We start from the raw sequence: 18,197 nt of genomic DNA, 5'->3' as shown, positions 1-18,197 counted from the left end.
TCTAGGTCAAGATTAACCAAGATAGCAGTAACCTTTTCATGATGGCACCTATGCTCATTTTATTTAGTCTATGATTAAAAAGGTTCTTCAGTTTCAGCAAATTAATGCTATTCTTTGTATAATGAAAAGTTCAATGCACCCGTGTAAAAATCATATGACCATGGACTGTCCATCACACGATCATGGGCTGAGTTTTATCCAATGGAAGTAAACAATGAATAAAGGCAAACAGAAATCTAGAACGCGAGGATACAGGAAGCATATTGGAAAATTGTACAATTTTACACTATACAAACAATAACATTTATTTGATGAAGCTGGAAACCCCCTTTAATCATTAATCACAATGATCATTTATGTTCTTCAGATTAGAATTTTCAATACTAATTACGTTCCAATGTTTCATTCAACAGAGAAGTCTGATTCTGTATTAATGTGCTACTCTTTTCCTTCCATACATATTCAGTACATCAGAAGTGGATGAAAGGAAGGTACTATCACAATACACTACACAAAGTTTGTAGTCTGTAACCAGTGAAACACTTCAGGTCTGACTAGGGGCCCAATATACCAAACGGTAGGATGTTTTTAATTAAAGCAATTAATAAAAGAAGTGTCTTTTTAAAGATTGGAGCAGTAAAAAGAAGAGTCGCATACGTGAACATTATGAACCTTCTAACTCAACAATATAATATAGAATCTTTTAAGTAAAATCACTTTATGTTAAAAGAACAATTAAAGCAGAAAACTGAAGTCACAATCTACAAACACATTACTTTCTGTCTTGAAGATAAACAAACTGAATTTAAGTCCTTTGAAGTTCATGTTCATAAGCCATTTATTTCACACTTATCACAGAAGCAATCAACTACGGGAAAGGTCGCCATTCGGATATCACAAATAAGCACAAGGCTGGTAGGAAGAAGAAGCTTACTTGATCCAAACACAAATACAACCCAAATAAAATGGTTTGACTGCTAAATCCTATTATTTTTATTAGCAAAATACAAGATACACAGTGCAAAATGGCAAGGTATAACAAGGTAAAGCAGCGTCGCTACAATGGACACCAATGTATTGAAACAGCAATTTTCTAAATTTTCGGACTGGTATATTCAAGTAAAGCACAGTTCACATTCTCATTATGTGTTTTGATATTAACCCGATAATGATTACACATTGTACATGTAGGTCACCTTGCTACAGGATTTACTAATCTTGTGCCATTGTAACTGGAGGTCATGGAAATAAAGCTTCTGCAATGTAGGCAGAGTCTGCTGTGTCCTGGGAAGAATGCAGAAACTTTCAGCCTTTTACAGCTTACATCGTGTTCTATAAGTAGTATGTAGTGGAAAGTATACAAGTAAACTAAAGAGTTAATAAAGCTATGCGCTTTATGGAACGGACTACTGAACCACATATTTACTAGTTGCATACTGCACTCGTGACCAGTAAGAGTGTTGTGTAATCCAGGCTTTTACTTGCCAGTCTGATCTAGTTGAGATTTGGAGATTGGAAAACAGCTAAATAAAAAAAAATAATAAAAAAATTATAAGTTAACCTATACCCACAGAACTTTTTTTTTTTTTTTTTTACTGTCTCTTACGTGGCCACATCAATTTCAGCGTCTGTGAATGGGGGATATTCATATGGCTGATATTTTCACAGTCCATTGTAAAATACAGGTCATACTCCATTTTTGTATATTTTCACAGATCCCTCTATGCACTGCAATGTATGTGGGATCAATGAAATTGGCCACCCCTCAGAAAATATTTCAATGTGACCGCTGAGGCCAATCAGCTGCATCAGCACAACTCCGGAAGACTTGGACGCGCAGGCGGACAACGGAGCTGTTAGGGTTGTGACGTATGCCGGGTCCACAGAGACAAATTCCTCTTTAAGACGCTGTGCTTTAATTTCTGTGCCAGTCCAGGTCTTTATCCACTTCTCTATTCCATGCCGGCTACTGGTTTCACCCTGGTTCTGGCTCCCCTCCAGCGGAGGTTGTGCCTCATTTTTGAGGGGGGTGCACCCTGAGCCTCTCACTTCCCAGTCCCTATTTAGCTCTAGCATCATACTAAACCTTTGTTTCTTCTGGAGCTGCAGTCTGTCTCCCTCTTGTTTATTCCCCTACATACTCTAGACTTCTATAGGGATTTTGAGTCCTACAATCTGCAGTCTGCTTTGAGACTGATATACCAGGTATTTTCAGAATGAAATTCATTTTACCAAAGAAAAGGGACCAGAGAAAGTCTGATAGGTGCAAAAAGAGGATGTTACCCACAACAATTACGTTTTTTACAATGATCTATGACAGGGGTGCTCACACTTTTTCAGTGTGTGAGCTACTTTTTTGCTGACCAAGGCAAAAGATCTACTAGGGCGGGCCTGGGCGGGCTTGTGGGTGGGATGGGCGTGTCTGTGGGAGGGACCAGGCATGTGGGCGGGGCCAGGCGGATCGCGAGAGCAAGACAGCAGTGTTCTGTGGCTGCCCAGGGATCCCCGGTGTCTGCTTCTTCACAGCGCAGGCTGAGAGTCATCTACAGACACTGGCAGGTGGGGCTGCCGCAGCCCCAGCCTGCCAGTGTCCGGAAATGATTCTCAGCCTGCACTGTGAAGAAGCAGACACCGGGGATCCCGGCATCCCGCGGTCGACCCATACGTCCTTTGCGATATACCAGTAGATCGCGATCGACGTATTGGGCACCCCTGATCTATGATACTCATTTATACAACTTTTGTTGAAAAGTTTGCAAGCATTTAATGTATTTCTTAGTACTGGAACACATTAACAGCAAAATGTTTCTAGCTAAGTCAATGCCATGACTATTTTGTTGACTTGTAAGTACACAGGTGTGTGTGTTGTGTGTCATAACCCTGAGTCTGAGGCTTTATATCTCTGGACTTGCGCACATCACCAGAATATTTGGAGTGTCACATTACCTGGAAACACAGAAATACGTTTCTTGAGTCTCCAAGCAATACTTGGTGACACTTTGATGAGGAGGCTGCCGTCTTGACTCTTTGAGATTAGAAAATTTCCTGCCAATTTTAGGATGTCAAATCTTCAGTTGTCAACAGACCAGATGAATTGCAGCCAAGTACATTGCATAGAACCTACTCTCCCGGTGTCCACAGTATAACATCTTTCTTTTTTTGTGTGTTTTTATTTTCTATTCACAGTTACTCTCTTTAACACAAGAAATTTAAGTTTTTAAATACTGATGTCCCTTAAAAATATGATAAATATTACTGATATTTTCCAGCAATTTATTTCCACAGGATATCATGCCATAAATGTCTGAGAGTCACAATCTAGCAGTAGTATTCATGCATGGCTGCTGGTCTATTTACTTCTATGGTACTAGTGAAGCGCTGTATTCGGTTAGTTCTCCCTGTCCTATAAAAGTGAATAGCATGGTGGTCACACATCCATACTACCACTTTACTTAAACAGGTGACTTGGCGACCCCCTCAATCAGACACATCCTCGATCCTGTGAATGGTCATTTGTTAAACTTTTTACATATAAGTTAAGTTGGTGCTATTATGAGTAGCTAAAGATCAGTATTTGAGATATCATTGATATTGGGGGCAGCACAAGGTGTGTGTTTAATGCAGAAATCTTTGATATTAAATGCTGCTGCCAAAGAAATATTTGGGCTGCTCAGTCTGCCTAATCCTACTTCTGTAATTGCCAAAGGGATTGATGTGTCTTATGTTTACCCCTGATATTTTCAATGGTACTTTATTATTTCTATTTCCAGCGCAACTTTCATCTTCCCTGAGACATGGCTCTGGGGGAATGCTGTCACTGAATTAAAGGACTTTCAGCTTTTATTATTAGATTAAATTCCCAAATCTATAATGCATATTAGAGCTGGACTGCTACATGAGAGTTTAGGTTTCACCCTATGTCAGAATGGCTTTGTAAGAATGCGGCATTCTCTTTGCTTATTTTAAACATAGCAGTTCTCCATATTTGTGAAAGCACTTGTAAAGGGAGTGAATGCAAACTCTAACTGCATGCGGTGAACCCAGAAATTCGTTATCTGGGACCTAGCAGGAACAATATGAGGGAGATTCATCAACATAGAAAATATAGCATACTGCAATGGAAAAGCGGATGGTTTGTGGTTATTTTCCAAAAGACGCTTGGGGCGCACACACTTTTTTTTTCAAACTCTAAAATATAAATCACTCTGACCATTTCAGTAACAGTTTGACTGTATGGCCATTGGTAAGGGAGTGACAACGTTACAGAAGTGAGAAAAAAGAAATATGGGGAAACTATAGAGGCAAGGTATTTTTAAAGACACACAAGGTCCTTAACCTTACGCGGTTGTGTAGTACAATAGTTATCAGGATACCTCAGTCTGTCAGCCATAAGAAAAACCACACCAAAATGGTGGAAGGTATTTCAGAAATATGACTCAGTTACTTGAAATGCTGGAACGGTCTGCAAACTGTGATGCAGAGCGTCTCAGGACTAGGCTGAACTGCCAGTACACAAGGCAGCCGACACTATCCTGGAGACAGGTGACCAGCAGGCACCGGACCTGTAGCAACATGTGCCAATAAGCTAGTTATATATAAATGTTTATTTCACTACTATGCATTAATATCCATTGACAAACCTGCTGTGGAATGAACAGAACAATGTAATTGCTAGACTAAAGGAGTAAATGAAGAAATCTTCATTAATACTAGTTAGATAAATGTGCTTTGACTACTCCTCTTATACCCACGCACCAAAGAGACGACTTGTCCATAAAACTGAATTCTTTATTATAAAGTCTCTGCTGTCTGGAGCCCACAGGCTATTATTGAAAAGCGCAGTGACACTTTGCTAAGCCCTGAATAGAGAGAAAGAAGAGATCATTACATTATCATTCCACTGCACAATTGCTACAAGTATATCCTACCAAACGGATTAGTGTGAAAGCAGAGTTACAGAATAAAGCTGCTCTGCTGTGGAGATGGACATTTAGTGTCTCATAAATTTCATTTTGCGGAAAATCCTGACACATCATAATAGTGAAATCCTGTTTACTGCAGAAGGCAGGGTTGATAATACTATTTAATACCTGGCGTATGGGGTGGAACCAGCTTTGTATACTTTGCCTTGTCATCTTTATACTTTCTTCTAATTCCTGGCGAATAAATAAATGACCTTTTCTTAAAGGAGTTTACTGGTTTTACTCAAAGTATAATCACTCCATAAGGAAATGTTCTTCAGTTTCTAATATACTTTCGGGTTTCAATTCCACAACATTTTCAAGACTTTTGTTTGCAGTCAAAGGATGGATACATTGTTCTTGCTGAAAATCTATACACTGTTAGTTTTGCTCCCAGCTTAGAAGTAGATGCAATTGTATTGTCTAGACCCGTGATGGCAAACCTATGGCACCTTGGAGCAAATTGTACTGTGTGGGGGTCACAGTGGAGCAGATTGTACTGTGTGGGGGCCACAGTGGAGCAGACTGTACTGTGTGGGGGTCACAGTGGAGCAGATTGTACTGTGTGGGGGCCACAGTGGAGCAGATTGTACTGTGTGGGGGTCACAGTGGAGCAGATTGTACTGTGTGGGGGCCACAGTGGAGCAGATTGTACTGTGTGGGGGCCACAGTGGAACAGATTGTAATGTGTGAGGGTCACCGTGGAGCAGATTGTACTGTTTGGGGGTCACTGTGGGGCAGATTGTACTGTGTGGGGGTCACTGTGGAGCGGATTGTATTGTGTGGGGGTCACTGTGGAGCAGATTGTACTGTGTGGGGGTCACTGTGGAGCAGATTGTACTGTGTGGGGGTCACTGTGGAGCACAAAGCCCCATTCTTATGACCATATTTAGCAGGTCTGTAATTGTGTGCAATTGTGGATCCCCACATCATTAGGGTTAAATTGCCGTGTTGGCACTTTGTGATAAATTAGTGGGTTTTGGGTTGCAGTTTGGGCACTCGGACTCTAAAAGGTTTGCCATCACTGGTCTAGACACTGAACTGTGTGCTAAGGGTAGGTTCCCACAGAAGAACTAGAAGCAGTCTTCCGCCTCAGATTACTCTCCCAAAGTTGATTCTATGAAACCTGCAGCGGAAAGCAGAAGCCAAGCCTCAGATTTCCACCATGGTTTCCATACTGATCAGCCTCATATACAATGGAGCTAACTAAGCCTCGCTCTGCGGTTTCTGCAGCCATTCAGCTGTGCTGGACATTATTCTTTGTATTGTGAGTCTTTCACTACCTCCCAACAATGGGAGGCGTATTTAAGACAGGATCTACCTCAAAATCAGCTCCAAATTCCTATGTGAATGTACTCTAAACATCCTGGACGCCAGGTTGATATATTGTAGCTTATCAGAGATATTTTGGCAGCAGTTGCTAATCTATGTAGCTCAAAAGTTATTGCAGAAGCTAGATAAACTGTGAAATGGATACAATTGTATCATAAAAACATGTTTTTAATACAAGCTATTCTCTGATAACACAAATGGGAAATTTATCAAGATGCATGTACTAATAATCATGGCATCACAGGAGGATGAGCCTTATATCCATCATAAATCAGGTGCACCCCCCCCCCTGAAATCACAAAACCAAGAAGGATAAAGCAAATCAGCACCTTCAAGCACCTAGCTCCAATCTGTGGCATGTGGGAGGAGCATAAAATCTAGGTTGAAAAATCGGATTAAGTTGTGTGGGAGGACTGTGCGATGCTTCTTGTTCATCGTGCCAGTTACTGTCACTTGTCACAAACTGAGAGGGACAGAATCCTTGAACTGAGAGACCTTGGTTTATTACTCTGGGACACTGACACATACCTAGGCCAAGACGTCAGCATTGTTCTACAGTGCATGTCCCAGTGGCTAGGGGAACATCAAAGAACTAAAATGACAGTAAGAGGTGTGTGGAGGTGAATGCTTCATGAATGGATCATCTGCACAGAAAGAATGGCACAGAGTTCTGCATTCCGTGCTGGAAGTGAAAATGGACGTCACAGGCTATTAGACTACGAGCTATCAAATGCTATCATGGTGCACAGCAAGACAGCAATGGAGGCGAAATTGGAGGTCTATCCTCCTGTGCAATAAGTCCCACATGGGCAAAAACATAAAGAAGCCTTCACAAGGAAATGTTACACAGGTCCTATTCCTGGGATTATCAAACGGAGTGGCATATAGTGTTTGTGTTACATTGATTTGGTTGTGGATCTAGTGGTACAGGCATTACTTCAGAATATTCCATGAGCTATTTTTAAATAGGTCAATGGCCTGCAATGTCTCTGAACATTTCCCATTGAGCATATCTGGGATGTCATTGGTCAGCGACTGCAAAGGGAGTGGCTAGCAACCAATGTTGATGATTTGCGTACCCAAGTACAAGTATTTTCAGCATTTTATAACATTTCTCAGGCAACTATTGATAACCTTACTGACAACATGTAAAAGTGTTCAAGTTTATGTACATCGGAATGTAACAACCAAACTCTATACTAAGTATTACTAGTTTGATTATTGCATTTCATTAACATGTGTATAGATCTTGTGATTTCCAGAATTCTGAAACTTTTTCTTCTTGGTGTTGGAATATCAATCATGAGTAGACTATACAGATGTAGCAGAGGTAACCTATACTTCAGCAAACTGCAGAAGTTTGGGTTAGCTCTGCTACATCTATATCTTGAACATATGGAAGTGTTCAAGTTACAATGTAGGGATGATATTTAAGTGACGCAAGGGCTACAAAGAATTCCAGATCTGTAGTTTAGACATGATCTCCAGACCATAGACATGAAAAGCATCTGTTGAAGGATCTGTTATTTTATTGGCAGACATATAGGAGCAATTTCAATAACATGGAATACCTATTTAAGCAATGTCTTAAATGGGTATTTTGGAATCAAACTTTTTATTCAATTCAAACCCGTCTCCCAAACTCACATTCAGCAATATCTTACAATACCAAAACCATCCTCTGTTCTGAGCATTCTCTGGTGGTCAGAAGACGAACAAAGTAATGCATTGGTCAGATTGCACCAACTTCACATTAAAAGGTCATATAGTCTCCCCAGCACTGACCTATTCACAGAACATCAGCAATGACATGCAGTGATGTACTGGACTGTGTGGATCACTTATACAAAGTACAAAAGCTAGTTCCAAGCAGGGTTACTGTGTTCTCTAAGAGCAATAACTGGGTATGTCAGGACAGTCAAATGGGAATCATTATTACATATGCACCAAACCCAGTTTGAGCAGCCAACAGAAAATTCTTTTAGGGGCTGTGGCTCACTCCTATGTGTTGAATGGCGCTCAAAACCAATGGCGGGGCAAGAAAGAAAGGAGGGCAATGACTTATTGCAAATTGGACAACAGCACAATCTTTATAGGGAAATGTAGTTTCAGCAGTAGTTGACACATCAGCACTGATCTGCTTTGCCATTTCATGGCAAACATAGTCCTGCACCAGCAGGACTATGTTTTGGAACAACTAATAGTATACAGATAGAGGTTTCTCTTAACATTTTCAACAGTAACAAGACTTCTTTTTCAACAATAAAATTGAAGCAATAAAAAAAGTAACAAAAGTATCAAAAATATACAAAACATTAATATTCCAAAGGATTCCAAACTTAGAAATGGATTATCTGATTATTTAACAGTCAATAAGAAGTATGTCAAGGCCACTTATCCTTCAGTAAATGTCATGGAAATCTTCACATCATGAGCAAATTAAAAGGCACTTTCTAATACCTTGCCATCTAGCTGGCACTGTGTTCCTGGTGATTGCATCACTAAGTGTCACAGCTCATCTATATGATTAATTGACTTTTTGATTACTTTGGTTTTTCCAATTAGACGCTTCCTATATTGTGCTAAGAGGAGAAAAAGCAGAAGCAATAATAATAAAGGGAGATGACAAGAGAACAGATTAGTGTCAGTTCAGCCAGCTCCTTATGAGGAGAAATTATTATACACGTTCACAGGCAGATGATGGCTGTCACATTTATAATATCAAGCAGTCTTCAGTGAAAAGATGACAACCTATCCAGGGAGGAAGAGATAAAAAAGTGAAGTACAAGTAACATGGGGGAGGGGTGAATAGTGGTCATTAAAGCTGGAGTTGATGTGATGACAAATTAAAGCCGGTCATAATCAGAGTAGGTCGGGTTTACACGCTACAGCGTTCCTGCAGACCGCATAACCAAGAATAACTGTGTCAGCGACCCAAACATGTCACATTCAATAGGAGATAATTGCTGTTATTGGATGTGCAATTTCTGTCATTAAACTGGCCAAACTGTTGTGATCAACGCGTATGTAAATAAGACTTGGAAGATCTATCTGTTCCTTACCTCAAGGATTGCACACATGCTTATATCTTCTATGTCTAGCATAGCTAAATTCTGGACATCTACTGTAAGGCCGGTCTTACACGACTGTATTGGTTTTACGGTCTGCAAGTTGCTGATCAGCAACACTACTTGATATAGACATCACAGATTCCCATGTCCTGCCGCACGGTCTATGGGCGAGGCCGTACAGTGCCGTGAATTCACAGCCTGATGTATTCAGTGCGGACCTCGGTCACTGCCCGGCACACCACGGATAAAATATCCAGTGGTGTAAGAGGCCGCACTGAATGTAACGTGTCAACAAATGGTCCACAATTGAATACCCACAATTGCGGACTTAAAGAGGACCTTTCACCATATCTGGGCACATGCAGTGTTATATACTGCCGGAAAGCTGACAGTGCGCTGAATTCAGAGCACTGTCGGCTTTCCCGATCTGTGCCCGGTGTGAAGAGCTTACGGTGCCGGTACCGTAGCTCTTCTATGGTCAGAAAGGCGTTTCTGACAGTTAGCCAGAGACGTCCTTCTGCCTCGTGGCGCCTATTGCGCTGTACTGTGGAGCGGGGAGGAACGCCCCCTCCCTCTGCTCACACAGCTCGTCCATAGACGAGTATTATCAGGAGAGGGAGGGGGCGTTCCTCCTCACTCCACAGCACAGCGCGATAGGCGCCGCGAGGCAGAAGGACGTCTCTGGCTAATGGTCAGAAACGCCCTTCCATAGAAGAGCTACGGTACCGGACCGTAAGCTCTTCACACCGGGCACAGATCGGGAAAGCCGACAGTGCGCTGAATTCAGCGCACTGTCAGCTTTCCGGCAGTATATAACACTGCATGTGCCCAGATATGGTGAAAAGTCCTCTTTAAATTACGGTCATGGAAGACCAGCCTTACGCCTTCTGTTTTGGAAAACCTGCATATAGTTTATGAGAACTGTACTGTTAGGAACACCTTACTGCCAACCACCAAAACAAGGTCTCAAAATCCAAACAGAACACTTTCTTTTGGCCCTGGTTTTTGAGGATATTCCTGTTAGGTCTACTGGGCCGAATATACACGCATTCTAAGTTTACTCCTTTATATAGTGTATCATTGTTTGGACACCATTATTATTGTCATAGTTCTTAATGTGTCCTACTTGTGTCTAGAGCAAAATGTGTTACAGATCAACACGAGTAGGACACAGTTAGGAACACTGTAACTTATAGGCTCTAATGCTGGCTTTATAATAAGATCAAGATCGTGTCTGTAGCCCACATACACTCACCGGCCACTTTATTAGGTACACCATGCTAGTAACGGGTTGGACCCCCTTTTGCCTTCAGAACTGCCTCAATTCTTCGTGGCATAGATTCAACAAGGTGCTGGAAGCATTCCACAGAGATTTTGGTCTATATTGACATGATGGCATCACACAGTTGCCGCAGATTTGTCGGCTGCACATCCATGATGCGAATCTCCCGTTCCACCACATCCCAAAGATGCTCTATTGGATTGAGATCTGGTGACTGTGGAGGCCATTGGAGTACAGTGAACTCATTGTCATGTTCAAGAAACCAGTCTGAGATGATTCCAGCTTTATGACATGGCGCATTATCCTGCTGAAAGTAGCCATCAGATGTTGGGTACATTGTGGTCATAAAGGGATGGACATGGTCAGCAACAATACTCAGGTAGGCTTTGGCGTTGCAACGATGCTCAATTGGTACCAAGGGGCCCAAAGAGTGCCAAGAAAATATTCCCCACACCATGACACCACCACCACCAGCCTGAACCGTTGATACAAGGCAGGATGGATCCATGCTTTCATGTTGTTGACGCCAAATTCTGATCCTACCATCCGAATGTCGCAGCAGAAATCGAGACTCATCAGACCAGGCAACGTTTTTCCAATCTTCAATTGTCCAATTTCGATGAGCTTGTGCAAATTGTAGCCTCAGTTTCCTGTTCTTAGCTGAAAGGAGTGGCACCCGGTGTGGTCTTCTGCTGCTGTAGCCCATCTGCCTCAAAGTTCGACGTACTGTGCGTTCAGAGATGCTCTTCTGGCTACCTTGGTTGTAACGGGTGGCTATTTGAGTCACTGTTGCCTTTCTATCAGCTCGAACCAGTCTGGCCATTCTCCTCTGACATCAACAACGCATTTCCGCCCACAGAACTGCCGCTCACTGGATGTTTTTTTCTTTTTCGGACCATTCTCTGTAAACCCTAGAGATGGTTGTGCGTGAAAATCCCAGTAGATCAGCAGTTTCTGAAATACTCAGACCAGCCCTTCTGGCACCAACAACCATGCCACGTTCAAAGGCACTCAAATCACCTTTCTTCCCCATACTGATGCTCGGTTTGAACTGCAGGAGATTGTCTTGAGCATGTCTACATGCCTAAATGCACTGAGTTGCCGCCATGTGATTGGCTGATTAGAAATTAAGTGTTAACGAGCAGTTGGACAGGTGTACCTAATAAAGTGGCCGGTGAGTGTAGATTTAGAGATATCCCTAGTTAAATTGCAGGTGTACATACTCGCACTTTCACTTTAAACAGTGTATAGGAGAACGAGTGCAGGTGACAGTGTAGGGAGAGGAGAAAGTTACTTCATTATTCCCATGTCACTGTTACTTCAGATAATTCCAGTGGAGTGGGTAGCATGAACTATTGTTCATGATATAACCCCCCCTCCCCATTATCAACTAGAAAGCATATTCTACTCAACTGTGGAAAACATCTTGTGTGGTACCAGTCCCAAAGAAACCCAACCCGATGGACTACAATGACTACAGACCTGTAGCACTGACATCCCACCTGATGAAGGTCCTAGAGAGACTGGTCCTGACACACCTACGCCCCCTAGTGAGCTCCGCTCTGGACCCCCTCCAGTTTGCCTACCGGCCGGGCATTGGGGTGGATGACGCCATCATCCACCTTCTTCATAGAGCTCTCTCTCACCTGGAGAAACCAGGGAACACTGTGAGAATAATGTTCTTTGATTTCTCCAGTGCGTTCAACACCATTCAGCCAGGGCTACTGAGGGAGAAGCTGAACCTTGGTGGTGTGGACCATCACCTGTCCAACTGGATCCTAGACTACCTGACAAACCGCCCTCAGTATGTGAGAGCCCGGGACTGTGTGTCTGACACTGTGATCTGTAGTACGGGGGCACCACAAGGTACAGTTCTTGCCCCATTCCTCTTCACACTGTACACTGCTGACTTTAGGCACAACTCATCCAGCTGTTACTTACAGAAGTACTCCGATGACTCTGCTATAGTCGGCCTTATCACTGATGGCGACGATAGGGAATACAGAGACTTAAATCGGGATTTTGTTGAATGGTGCCAGCAGAACCAGCACAGGATTAATGCTGGGAAGACCAAGGAGATGGTGGTGGACTTTAGTAAACGGAGAGGTGCTCCGACCCCGGTGGAGATCCAGGGGACATGCATTGAGATAGTCAGGACCTATAAGTATCTGGGTGTGCTCCTCAATAATAAACTAGACTGGGCTGATCACCTGGAGGCACTGCACAGAAAGGGCCATAGTAGACTCTACCTGCTCAGGAGGCTGAGGGCCTTCGGAGTCCAGGGGACACTTCTTAGGGCCTTCTTCAACTCTGTGGTTGCCTCAGCCATCTTTTTCGGTGTAGCCTGCTGGGGGAGCAGTATATCAACCAGGGACAGAAATAGACTTGACAGGCTGATCAGGAGGGCCAGCTCTGTCCTGGGGAGCCCCTTGGACACAGTACAGGTGGTGGGTGACAGAAGGATACTGTCCGTGGTGACCTCCATGCGGGAGAACAAATCCCACCCCATGTATGGGACCCTGATGGGACTTGGCAGCACTGTAAGTGACCGTCTGCTTCACCCCAAGTGTGAGAAGGAGCGCTATCGCAAGTCCTTCCTTCCAACCGCGACCAGGCTGTATAATCTACATCAGACCAAGCAAAGATCACTCCGCACAGAGAACTAATGATTATGAATGTCCTCCTTCTTTCTTCTCTGTTCCTAAGCTGCTATGGACTCCTAGTATATCTTTCTCAGCATATGTGTGTCTACTACTTCTGCAATATTTACTGTGTATTACCATGTATCTGTATTACTATGCAGCTGAAACATACTGAAATTTCCCCACTGTGGGACTATTAAAGGATTATCTTATCTTATTCAATATTTAACTCTGTATATGCTGGAGTCAATGCTGACTGCAGCACCTAAATCATTTTACAGAAAAAAAGTAAAAATAAGACTTTTTATACCCCCGGTTAATGAAACAAAATAAAGCATTAAAAATAATAAAAAGTTATGTTAGGTATTCCCTTGTGCATATAAATCACCCCTCCAAAAATAGCATCACTTTTCCCAGACAGTGAAGTGAATGCCGTAAAAGAAAAATAAATTTATATAGATAGATTGATAGATAGAGAGATAGATAGATGTGCAAAGTAATGTGTTTTTATCACCTTGCTTTTCCCAAAAATAGCAATAAAAAGTGATCAAATGACTTACATACCAAAATGAGCCCTGACATATCTCCGCCAACAAAACAGTAAAGAAAAAAGTTATAGGCGTCAGAATATGGAATATGGTGACCTCAAGAAAACTGTTAATTTTCAAAAAGTTTGTTTTACTTGTAAAAGCAGTAAAACATAAAACCAATATAAATATGGCATTGCCAGCATCGTAATGACAAGTTGGACAAAATTGCCAGTCCATTTTTAATTCAGAGCAGGGGCGGACTAGCCATAAAAAAAAAAAGAATGAATAAAAATTCTTGGTGGGCCAACTGTGAGAGGTGGGCCTGACCTGAGGCCCGCCCCTCACCATTGCTGCAGAGTGCAGCTCGGCAGCCCCCACTCATTACAATGAGAGAGGAGGCCAGTGGGCGGCACTGACAGTATGTGTTGGAATCTTGCATGACTCATGTAAGAGGTTCACCCATCGGTTTTGATGGGCCGCACAGATCATAATCGAAACTGCTATAATACTCTGGGGTCTCTTGAGACCCAAAAGCATAATATGCTGAGGCCCAGGGGAGGTGAAAAACCTAAGAAGCAGTGTTACTCATCTTTCCTGGATTCTGTTGCGCATGTTATGGCCTCTTCTGGTCTTAGAGACATCCTGAATGACGTCATAGACCACTGAGGCCTGTGATCGTTTCACGTTCGTGTTATTCATAACGTCTCAAGAGACCTGAAGATGCCAGAACAGTTTCTTGGAAAGACGCCAACCATTAACATCCAAACTACCCTGCATATAAAAACTTTATAATGTGATTTAAAATAATTTATCATTTTATGTCGAGTCTGGAATGGGTAAAAAGTTTTTTCCAAATGTAACTTCCAAAATCGGTCCAATTCGGACTCCCCTGCCCCAATTTCAATTGTGTGCCTCCCATGGAACTTACATTGTCTTTTTTTTCCAATCTTTCTTTTCTATTACATCATTTCCTATTGTTTACTCAGTCTACATCCCCCTTCCCTCTCTTTACTGTGTCATTGTTCCAGGTCTGATTATGAAGTTATGCATTATAGTTTATAGCTCTCCACTTTTTTTTATAGAGGGCACTCTACTCAGTGTCTAGCTATTGATTTTAACTGCTTGCATGCTACTAATGGTCTATCTGAGAGCTCTTTAACTGATAAATGGAGATATTGTACTGCCTCAGACCATTTCTATTCTTTTTATTGTACTTTATCATGAAAGTGTACTTGTACTGTTGCCTTTATTTGGGTAGATTATTGTATACTTTTCTTTTATGCTATCATTTGTGCTTTAAAATATTCAAAAACTTAAATATAAATGGAAAAAAATCCTTATATTAGTGGATACACATGGAAGACTTTACATTGGTTTTCATTGCTTACAATAAAAATGGGAGGTCTCTTTTATATACTTTATGTATATTTAGGCTAAATGACAGATCAGATCAACAGGCTTCAATAACAGTGTGAACATACCCATAAATGGAAAAGAACAACATGCAGTGTTATTTATTTTTTTAATTGAAGTACGGTAAATGGATGCAAATACGAATGGAAAGCCTTCCATTTGTGTTAATATAGCCATATTCTCTAGAATAATTATTGAACTGGAGCTAATCTAATCCTGACCAAATTGGTGCATATACATTACCTGACAAACACTAAATCAATACACTTTGTGAAGAGCGTTATCTGTACAGTTTACATATAACACCACTAAACTACAGCATATCAACACTACAGCAAATTGTAACCTAACAAAATTCCATTATACCTTATTTATATAGAGTTATACAAGTTTATTACCCCCTTATTCAGAACACACTTACTCTCTCTTCAAGTCTGGCCAGCTGCTCCTTATAATACTCATCCTGCCTTTTCAGCTCTCTTTCCTTTTCTTCGAGCTTCTTAGCCTAGAATAAAAGAAGGTTGAAAATGAAAATATAAAACTTACAAACAAAAAAAAGTGGTTCTGAGTACCATTTACCAAACGAAGACAACTGGGTGAAGAAAAAAACAATAACAAAAAAAAACCCCAAAAAAACAAAAACGGTTGAAGCAAAGAGTAGTGCTACCTGGCAAATTACAATCAAGGGCAAGAGGTGAGCCACATTAGGCGATATATATGAAAAAAAAAGTGATATCTACTTACTTGACCATTCAATTCCTTATGCAGATGCAAGGGAAAATAAGAAAATACTAGTCAAGCAACATCAAAAAACTGAATTTATATATACTTTACATTTTCTTCTGTAAAAAGTAACTATAGCTGAAGCCCAACGATGCAGAAAAGCTGCTTTCTTGTATTAGACTTTACTGCGATTGTTTGAGCCAAAGCCAAAGGTAGCTTCAACACGAACGGTATATACTGTATATTGAGAACAACTATATGTCTCATTTCTGCTAAACGTAACGCCTTAGCCTAAAGACCTTTTTAGGCTGAGGACCCACGTTGCACAAACGCAGCCTTTTTTTTGTTGCAGATTTTGCTGGAGTTTTTGAGAGACAAAGCCTGGAGTGGACTGAGCAGAAGCTCGAAATATAAGGACTGCCTATATATTCCCCATTGTAGTCACACTTGGCTTTGGCTCAAAAAATGCAGCAAAATCTGCCACAAAAAAGCTGTGTCTCCGCAACGTGAGGCCTCAGCATTTTATGAACCGCTGATACGACATTTACTCTTCTCAATAACTAGCCTGTGGAAGGCTAGCTTCAAACAGTGCTTTTGTGAGAGTTTTAAAGTGCAAGAAAAATACATCTGGAAAAAACAACCTAAAAACAAAAGTGTTTTATTTTAAAGTTCCGGTGTTTTAAATTAATGACAATGATTATGACTGATCAAAACTTCAAAATACAAATCTTTTTACTTTTTAATTTATGTTTTTATATTGATTTGTCCAAACTTTTTTTTCAGCGTTTCAAGAAGCTACGTTGTTTTCAAGATAATACAACAAAAAGCACTGTGTAAGCCCAGCCTACATATAACAAGCAAACAGTCATTTGTCCAGACTTGTGAAGTCAAGCCAGTTTTGGGTGGAGATAGAGTTTAAAAAAAAAAAAAGGTACCAGCATTGCCATCAAAATAAAATCATTATTTAAAATTTTGTTATATAATTATTGAGATTGTATAATTAACTAAATGTATAGTTTGTTGGCGACTTACTTTCATAGGAATGAAAGTAATTTTTTTTTTTGTGAATTAAAGGAACTTTGCAGCATCTGCTTGACCATGGCTGTTAGCCATCTATGAAGGAATCAGATTTGGAGTTGAACTGTGGCAAAATAGAGAGGTTGGCCTACCAACTTTACAGCCCCTACACCAGAACTCAAATCTATACCTGCAAATGATGTATAGTTTTTACCTGTAACTTATGCTGAGTTACAATAAATCTAACAGGTTGAGGCATCCCTGCCCCAGCCTTAATCCCCACTGACTGTCTTAAAAATGGCAAGTGGGGTGTAAAATAAAAAATATGGTGTATCATCAGCACTTATTATGGCTTTGCGCAGAAAAGTAATGAGAACAATTTAAGGAATGTACTGCCAACTACCAATAAAATAGTATCGGGACAAACAATTGGCATACATAGTCTGTAAGTGTTTGTCCTCCCATGGACAGTAATGCATCAACATATCAATCATCTTGTTTTGGGAGGACCTTTAAATACTCCTGACATGTTTGTTTTAGTAAATAATTTTATTCTCCAAAAAATGTAACAATTCTGCATGATGTTTTCCAATATCTGTCCATCCTACATTGGGCTCTTCCTGTTATTTATCCCAGAAATAAAGTGCCAACTGTTACCAGTTCAGGCCGAATGTGGAGGGACCCACCTCCTTGAACCATTTCTTAAATGAATGCATACATTTCTAAGAGGAATAACACAGGGACGGCACATCACATTGCAAAACCCTCTGAAGCGTTATGTCATGAACAACATTTGCCTGCTGACAGGTCTTCTTAAGTACAAGTACATCATAGAAACGGTTCAGAGCTACTGAATGGAGAGAAAGCAAACAACACATAGAAAAACATAAGCTATTATAATGTTTACACAGTATATTGTACACGGTCCTACAAAAAGTAATACATATAGTATGCTACATGATTTCTTGCCATTGTTGTTTCTTATTAAAAATGATGTGAGGGTCTTGAGAATTATACCACTGCAATCCAGCTACTTTCAGAGACAGAAAAAGGTCACACAACATGAGAAACATATGAGTACTCTGACTGGTACACATAAAGAGAAGGTCGAGATCATGAAAGGTCAAAAGATGAGCAGCTGTTACATTTGTGACCTTCAACATCAGGAGTCAGAATACACTAATATAAAAGATTACCTGTAGGATACCCAGTAAATACTAAACTAC

The 18,197-nt window shown here is 41.0% G+C and overlaps 1 protein-coding gene across 2 annotated transcripts in view; it reads right to left on the bottom strand.

Moving 5' to 3' along the window:
* CHCHD3 (coiled-coil-helix-coiled-coil-helix domain containing 3) overlaps positions 1-18,197 on the bottom strand; it is a 103,394-nt gene that overhangs the window by 29,052 nt on the left and 56,145 nt on the right. The window contains exons 5-6 of one of the 2 annotated variants that reach the window (XM_075273924.1): positions 15,976-15,990; positions 15,653-15,736 (exon numbers count right to left, since the gene is read on the bottom strand). In XM_075273924.1, coding sequence (XP_075130025.1) covers positions 15,653-15,736; positions 15,976-15,990 — 99 coding nt within the window. The remainder of the gene's footprint in view (positions 1-15,652; positions 15,737-15,975; positions 15,991-18,197) is intronic. The other variant, XM_075273923.1, reaches the window with a different exon arrangement.

The sequence above is a fragment of the Leptodactylus fuscus genome, chromosome 5, assembly GCF_031893055.1.
Source record: "Leptodactylus fuscus isolate aLepFus1 chromosome 5, aLepFus1.hap2, whole genome shotgun sequence".
NCBI classification, from domain to species: domain Eukaryota; kingdom Metazoa; phylum Chordata; class Amphibia; order Anura; family Leptodactylidae; genus Leptodactylus; species Leptodactylus fuscus.
The sequence above is the reverse complement of the archived record's forward strand: the minus strand, read 5'-3'. Positions and strand labels throughout refer to the sequence as shown.